We start from the raw sequence: 8,487 nt of genomic DNA on the forward strand, positions 1-8,487 counted from the left end.
GTTAGGATGTAAAGATAATTAGTTTCTTTCGTGTTTATTATGGTGTTTTTGGTTGGCTTCTTGCATTTCTTTGGGTGTGATTCTCAGTTGGCTTTTGTCTGTGTTTCCGTGATCCTTTTTGTGATGCTCCGGCCCTGGGAGTTTCAAGTAGTGGTCGACCGGCCTAAAGGCGGTTGGGGCCCGTGCGGGGCTGTATGATCGGTGATCAGAGAGATCAGCCGAAGGTGGTCTCACATTGCTTGGTGAAATACAAGTTGTGTGCTATAATAACATATCGTCATCCTATCTTGCACAAAGTTGTGAGAGCGTCAAAGCCTATTGGAACTTCACAGTTAAGCGTGTTTGCCCTAGAATAATTCTGGGATGGATGACCTCACTGAGAAATTTGATGGGATTTGGCATTCAAAGTGGACAATATTGTACAGGGCGGAAGCAAATCGTTACATATGGTATCATAGCCTGCACCAACCGGAAATGTGGAACAGAATCTCGACCACACACGAGGATGTGTGTGTTCCTAAGTGGGGGAAATTGTGACGCTCCACTCTTGGGAGTTCTAGGTAGTGGTCAACCGGCTTGAGGGCGGTTTGAACCCGTGCGGAGGCTGTCTGATCGATGACCAAAGTGGTTAGCCGGGTGTAGTCCCACATCGCTTAGTGAAGTATAAGTTATGTGCTATAAATGATCGTTATCAGGCACCCAAATTTAGAACATTTGGTGACACAAAACTTGTCACCCAAAGCAAAATCTGTGTCACCGTTAGTTCCCTCCATTTAGCGTACATAATCCAACACTTTCGAACCACCGAGGGTGGTAGCCTGGTGGGCAGGTGCCCCTCATCCCCAGGCAAGGTCTCGGTTTCGAGCCTTGTCAAGTGGCAAGGGGGTGGGGGATAAAGCATTATGCCCACTTGCACCTAGGTGGTGCTGTGGTGACGGCCTGTCTTTCCAGACAGTAGCTATGGCTTAAACCGAACATTTCACAGCGGGTAGGGAGCCCCTATGGTCACGCCCAAGGGGGGTTGCTACGCTGGTTGTCCCCTCCCACCCTTTTTTCTGTTCAAAAAAAAAAAAAAAAATCCAACACTTTCGGTGACACAGTTGGAATTTCTTGTCACTGTTGGTTACATTTAGTGACAAGCGTACTATTTTGTCGCCAAAATATGTCACCATTGGTGTTTTTGTTGTTGTAGTGTACCTTGTACAAGACCTCACTGGGAAGTCTGATGAAATTTGGCATTCAAAACGGAATATATTGGTACTGGGTGGGAGTGGGTCTTACACTTTTAATCTTTATTTTCATCTTCAAAACTTTATAAAATCTTCTTTTTGCCGATAAAAAAAGAAAGAAAGATAATCCTCAATGTACAATGATCCAATAATCAATTTTTCGCAACAAAATTTGATCAAATGCGGATCAAAAAGAATTTTTTTGATCAAATCATTAGATCAGGTATCCCAATTAAAGATCAACACCCTCTCCTTCAATCAATATTGATCCTATGTAATGATTCTATATTCAGATTTTATATAAAGACTTCCAAAAGAAAATAATGCGAGTCATCAATTCTCTTACCATTTTAGAAAAGCCCCATAACTTCATCTACTAGCACAAAAAATTCGTTGGCTCGCCTGCATTAGTGAGAATGAATTTTTCAATTAAAACTAAGTATATCAAAATAATGGTTAGTGGTGGAATTCTTCCTTGGGAGTACATGACATGGTCATTTTTGTAGTTGACCATTCTGTAACCACATACAATGACACAAATTCACATACACTTATACAAATTCACCGCATCCCATGCAAGGTCCACAGTTTACGCACACTGGAGCGCGTGTAGTGTGAGGAGCCCGCACGTGCCCTTCGTCCATAAAATTAGGCTTCTATGTAATTACGTGTAATTTTCGAATTGAAAGATAAGGTATTTTAGTAGATACATAATCAGCACACGTGAAAATTGAAGAAAAACAAAACCTGAATCCAAAAACACACTGAATCGGAACTCAATTTTTATTTTTCTGCAATATTCACGTGTGCCAATCATGTATCTACTAAAGTCCGATAAACATGATTTTTGGCAAAATTAATGTTCTCGCCGAGCTCTAAAAATGAACGGAACAGATCATCAAAGTAAGCTCGAAAATGGCGAAAAAATTAAAAATGAACTGTAGAGGGATGCAACCACCCCTCCTATCCCCCTTTCATATAAAATTTTCTCAATTGGAGTCCCTATGTGTTCCACTTTTAAAAGAAGTATTTTTTTTTTTTCAAATGAAGTTTATTTCAAACTCAAATATAATGAAAATGAAAAATATTTTTTCAATTTTTTTTGCACCGTTTAAAAGATCTTAATGAGATCTATCAAATAAAATTCATATTGATAGAAAAATTATTTACGTAAATACATAATTTTTAAACTTAAAATTACTTTCTTTTTTAAAAAGTCTTTTTCCAAGAAACCGGAACACCCACCAATCCTTTATTGCCGCTTTTGCAGAGGAAAAGCAAAACGGAGTTATGAGTTATCCTCCCCCTACCTGTCCGTCACGGCCGGACAGCACAATATCCCCCCTGCCCCCACCAACTTGTCGTTATTTTTAGATCGTTATTAGATTCGCCATGATTTCTTGATCTCTAATTTGTCTTGCTCGTTGTCTTGACGAACAGATTCTAAAAAGTAAGGTACTTACGGCCAAAGACAAAAAAAATTAAATTATATTGTAAGAGAGAGAGAGAGAAAAAAAAAAGGGGTTAAAAAATGATAGTTTGAGTGCCTTTTTGACTAGCGCTTCTCTGTCCGGATTTAATAGTTATTTTTTGGTGTTCGTGTTATTTTTCAATCGATTATATCTTTCAATTTATAATATTTTACATGATTTTAAAAATATTACTCCCTCCTTACCAATTTATTTGTCCCAGTTCTATTCTAACTGAATAAAAAAAACTAGTTACTCTCCCCGTCCCAATTTATTTGTCTCAGTTTTATTCTAACCGGATAAAAAAACTAGTTACATCTTTAAATTGGTAATGAATTTTATATCCAATATGGATCTTATTTGATAGATCTCGATTTGTTCTATAATATAATGTTTTCAAAATCACCTAAAACATTATAAAATTACAAGATATAATCAATTGAAAAGTGGCACAAACTCCAAAAAGTGACAACTAAATTGGGACGGAGGTAGTATATCTTTAAATTGGTAAAAAAATTTATATTCAATATAGATCTCGATTTGTTTTATAATACAAGATTTTCAAAATCACCTAAAATATTATAAATTACAAGATATAATCAATTGAAAAGTGGCACGAACTCTCAAAAGTGACAATTAAATTGGAATAGAGTTAGTATATTATAGAACTAATCGAGATCTATCAAATAAGATCCATATTCGATATGAAATTTATTACGGATTCAAAGATATAACCCCTTTTTTAACTGGTTAGAATAGAATTAGGGACAATTAAATCCGAACGAAGAGAGTAGCTAGTATGATTGAACATTTTAACTTTCTTTTCCTATGTTTAGGAGTAGTTCTTTTGTTTCTCCCTTTGAGCTAAATGATTATCATAAATATTATGACAAAATCCTAGAAAATCATTAAATACTTATTATACCAACTCATTAAATTCTAAAAGATCATCCACATTACAGATCTAGATACTATACACACACAAAATCTTAATGAAATGACTTCGCTTTGGTGTTATTTAATTCACACGATGTCATTTTGAATTTCAACCTGAAATTTTTTTTTTTAAAACACAAAGAAGTCTACAATTAGAAATTAAATGATATATGTACCTCACTAAGTTTAGAGCACAAATGATATGTTATGCATGTGTAAAATAAAAATAACTATTGTTTACACTTCAACTACAAATATTACAAGTTGAATTAGAAATGCGAATACGCATAAAAATTAAAAAGAATATATATAAAAACTACAAATATGCGCTAATATTATTCTCATTTCAAGAGAAAACGGGATATATTTTTTAAAAAATGAACTCCTTGCATAGAGATTAGCGACTCTCCTCTTCTTCTTCTTCTTCTTTCATTTTTATTATTATATGCCTAATCCAAATAATTTGCTTTTGAATTCGTGAAGTATTCTACTATTGTAAGAATTTTTGTGCAGAGGATTTGAATCTCCACGTTACACCCTTTTCATTAAATTGCAAATCATTTCATTTCATCGCCATTATATTGTTGAGATATGATGTAAAGATCAATTTTCTTAAAATTGCAAACGTTTATGCACTCGTTATCACAAATCTTAATCCAACGTGTTGACCCTACACTTTGACGTGGTTGTGTATTTTCTCCTGCAAATAAATATTGATTCAAATTTCCCGTAACCTGCTTTGATCGGGTCCAATCTAAAAGTAATTTTACACCCATATATAAAAATAGATGTATAGATCGTACTATATATGTTACACTCCTCCCATCTTAATATACTTAATTATTTTTAAAAAATAACTTATAGAAAAGACCCGATCATTATCTTTTATAAAGTTTTAACTTTTCGAGAAACCGTGTTTTGTCAAGATGGTTGTCTCACCTCCCTCCCCAGTGGAGGCGTGAGTTCGAGTCCCACGGGAGGCGCAACTGGTGTCTAGGGTTATGGATAGCCTCTCGATCCTTTGTGTGCTGGCATACTAACTACTAACTCCCCCGATCCCGCTAATGCATTAAGATGACAAAAAAAAAAAAAAAGACTGCCTTCAGTTTTTTTATCTATGTAACTTTAATTAACAAAACAAAAAGAAGCAAAAAAGATTTAGTAGTATTTGAATACTGTTCAGTTGCGCCACTTTTTAAAAGGGGAAATTGCATATAAGTGAAGAAAGGGGTAAATAATGCTCAAGTGATGGAGAGGTTTTTTCGAAATTGCATAAATATGGAATGGAGGAAAAAAAATTCCTCATACATGAAACAGAGGAAAAAATATTCCCCATACATGGAGTCTGAATTTGGGTCTCCTAAGTTGTCCTTTCTATGAATTTAAGTTACTCCTTCTATGAACTTCCTGAGTATTCAATTTCTTGAGTATTTCTTCAATCTCCTTACCACTTCTATTATTTTCTGAGAAATTTGGTATCTGGGTTACTTGTAGATTTGTATGAAACGGACCAACTGAAATTCTCCATGCATGAAATGGAGGAAATTTTTTTTCCAAAATATGAAGTCGGTTTGTAGTCAAATCTGAGTTTGAACCTAAATTGCCCCTTCTATGAATTTAAGTTGCCCCTTTTATGAACTTAAATTGCCCATTCTATGAATTTCCTGAGTATTCAATTTTTTGAGCATTTCTTCAATCTTCTTACTATTTTTTTTATTTTCTGAGAAATTTGAAATCTAGGTTACTTGTAGATTTGAATTTTTAAAGTATTTTGAAATTAGTGTATTTTGGGTAATTTTTTAGAAAGAGAAATGATAGAGAAAATAAGATGTATGTTTTCTAGCATCTACTTTATACTTTTGCTTTTAGATTCCAGGAATTGCTACTTGAAATTTTTTGTTTGGTTTTACTTGAAAATGTGAAGAAGTTATGCTACTAGCTAATTAAGAGGCAACTTAAATTTATAAAAGGGACAATTTAAGTTCATAGAAGGGGCAACTTAAATTCATAGAAGGGATAACTTAGGTTCAAACTTATATTTGACTACAAACTAACTTCATGTTTTGGGAATTTTTTTCCTCCGTTTCATGCATAGAGAATTTCAGTTGGTTCGTTTCATGCAAATCTGCAAGTAACCCAAATCCCAAATTTCTCAGAAAATAATAAAAATGGTAAGGAGATTGAAGAAATGCTCAAGAAATTGAATATCCAGAAAGTTTATGGAAGAGGCAACAGTTCATAGAAGAGGCAACATAGATCCATAGAACGGGCAATTTAAATTTATAAAATGGGCAACTTAGGAAACCCAGATTCAGACTCCATGTATGGGGCATATTTTTTCCTCCGTTTCATGTATGGGGAATTTTTTTTCTTCCGTTCCATATTTATGCAATTTTGAAAAAACCTCTCCATGATTTAAGCATTATTTACCCCTTTTTCCACTTATATACAATTTCCCCTTTTTAAAATGAAACTATTTTAAACAAGTACTCTTCAGATCCAAATGGTTTGTTCCTCACGCAAAAGTTATACTCCAATATATGAATACATAAATAAAATAGTGGAAATTTAAAAATAGACAAACAATTGGCGACGGGGAGAGTATTATTATTATTATTTTATTATTATATAGTGCGAGAACATTGCCGGCCCAGATTAAAACAGAGCACCCTCTGTTCTTTTTTTCTATCTCCCTTCTATACTCCATTTTCTCTCTCTAGAAAGATGAGTGACTTTCAAGTTTGAAGCCTCAAGAGTGTTATTAGCTATCAGCAATGAAGAAGAAGCTCTTCCTCTGTTTCCGACCGATCGCGGTCAAAATAGAGACGAAATCCGTCGGCCCTGATTCCTTCGATGACCGTATTTCCTCCACTCCTGCCACACCCGCTAAAAGTAGAAGTCCCAAGACTTGTTTCCTTAAGAAATCCCCCGTTTCCGCCGTCGAAAGGTCGAGATTTTCGGAGAAGGAAATTTCGGAGAAGAAAAGGGTAAGAAGCAAGTCCTTCTCCGGGTTTGCCCTGTTAGAAATTTCCTTGGTTAGTCGAAGTCCAAACTTCATCTGCTATGGTTTATGCATCTTTATAGATATGTGCCTGTTTGCAAAAAATTCTGAGAGCATATTTTGAGATTCTTTTTTTTTTTAATCGTAATTTTTTAGATTTTGACTTCGAAAAATCTGCACTAAAACCTGCAGTGCAGTGTTTATTGCAGATTTTGGAAATAACTTCTAATATCACTAGTTTTTTTAAAACACATCTACGACGCAGACAAACTCCTCATTTTCTTGAACCGGGGATGGTGCTGTGCACAAAGCGCCGTGCTCTCCCTCACGTTTTCCATACGTTCAGACTTTCTCTTATCGCGAATCGATAAGAGACAAATATGATTAAACGGGACAAAATTTTCTACATGCAGTGCATAGTACGGATACCGCGCTTGTTTAATTTCACTGTTTCATACCCTACCCTGATGCAGTTTTGATGTCTGTTAACAGAAGAAGAAAGCTGGTGAAAAGAAAGCTAGTATTAAAATCGTTGAGGATTCAAGAATCAGTGATTCAAGCAAAAGGGATGCCCTTTTTTCACACGCGGCACCCAAATCATCACCACCCACTTTATCCTCTTCTTCGACGAATTCATTGCCCACCCCGAAAACCCCGTCCGAAGGAAACAAGGATTTTCCCACAGAGCCCAGTACTCCATTGACTCAGAAAAAACACATCATCCACCAAGGTCACAGAAAGAGCGAAACGACAGTGATCAACGGCCTCCGTAACTCTTACGAAGGGATGCTGTTGATCCTCGTCAACCTCGTCATCACCGTGTTTTACGGCCGTCTGTGCGCCGTGCTGTTTTCGTGTCTGTTCCTGTACTCAATTTGCCGGCTGAGGAACAGTAAACGGCTGGTAGAGCCGGCGGAAAAAGTGGCAGTGGCGGCGGAGACGGTGGAGAGAGATTACCGGAAGAGAGTCATAATGGAAGGACTGCTGCAGAGGAACAACCACCACCACCACCAGCGGAGAGGGCATTAAATTTGTTGGCGTCAACCGTGAATTTTTTGCTTTAGCGTGTTGTAACTGCTATACCTCTAAATTCAATGGGCCAATTTAAAGCTCTGGTCTGTCACAATCTTTGTACTAACATTTTTTGGGAGGAGAATAATCGAATGTATACTTCTCTTGTCATTTCGTTTTTGCCTGCATCATTCATTGGTCTGCATGATTAATGAGGAAAATATCAAAACAAGCAGTCCATTTTTTTCCCATTACTTTTACATAGGGGCCTATTGAGCTAGTGTGTATATTAGAGTGGACTCAGTGGAGGTTAGGGGGAAATTAGTGAGTTAATTAGTCCACAGAGTTCAGAGATTGTCCATAGCTCTGAACTCACTAATGCTTACGACGAGGCTCGAGCCATGATCTTCCCCAGGTGTTACCAATGGGCTAGCTACAAGCCGGCATGTTGGTTAGTCTAGAAATTTCTTTCGTAAAGATAGATATGGACTCACAAATGCCTACGACGAGGCTCGAACCATGGTCTTCCCCAGGTGTTACCAATGGGTTAGCTACAAGCCGGCATGTTGGTTAGTCTAGAAATTTCTTTCATAAAGATAGATATGGACTCACAAATGCCTACGACGAGGCTCGAACCATGGTCTTCCCCAGGTGTTACCAATGGGTTAGCTACAAGCCGGCATGTTGGTTAGTCTAGAAGTTTCTTTCGTAAAGATGGAGTAGCAAATACTAATTTTATCTACAAAAAATTCTATGGGTGCACCAAATCTACACCAGATTATGCGGGCCAAAATGTGAAAAATGTCTAATCTATATCTAGAAAGAAGATACACAAAGGTAA

General features: G+C 36.4%; 1 protein-coding gene across 1 annotated transcript; it reads left to right on the forward strand.

Annotated features, from left to right (window-relative positions):
* The first annotated feature begins 6,278 nt into the window (after positions 1–6,278).
* Positions 6,279–7,817, forward strand: LOC131330581 (uncharacterized). Its single transcript, XM_058364204.1, has 2 exons — positions 6,279–6,669; positions 7,128–7,817. Exons 1-2 carry the CDS (start codon positions 6,409–6,411, stop codon positions 7,662–7,664), a joined length of 798 nt encoding a protein of 265 aa, XP_058220187.1. The 5' UTR covers positions 6,279–6,408; the 3' UTR covers positions 7,665–7,817.
* Positions 7,818–8,487: the final 670 nt, after the last annotated feature.

This window comes from Rhododendron vialii, chromosome 6a (genome assembly GCF_030253575.1).
Source record: "Rhododendron vialii isolate Sample 1 chromosome 6a, ASM3025357v1".
Classification (NCBI taxonomy): domain Eukaryota; kingdom Viridiplantae; phylum Streptophyta; class Magnoliopsida; order Ericales; family Ericaceae; genus Rhododendron; species Rhododendron vialii.

Bases quoted from the DNA above. Each gene is read 5' to 3' on its own strand.
- LOC131330581 (XM_058364204.1), top strand. From the start codon at position 6,409: ATGAAGAAGAAGCTCTTCCTCTGTTTCCGACCGATCGCGGTCAAAATA. The intron at 6,670-7,127 runs GTTAGTCGAAGT...GTCTGTTAACAG, and splicing joins CCCTGTTAGAAATTTCCTTG to AAGAAGAAAGCTGGTGAAAA.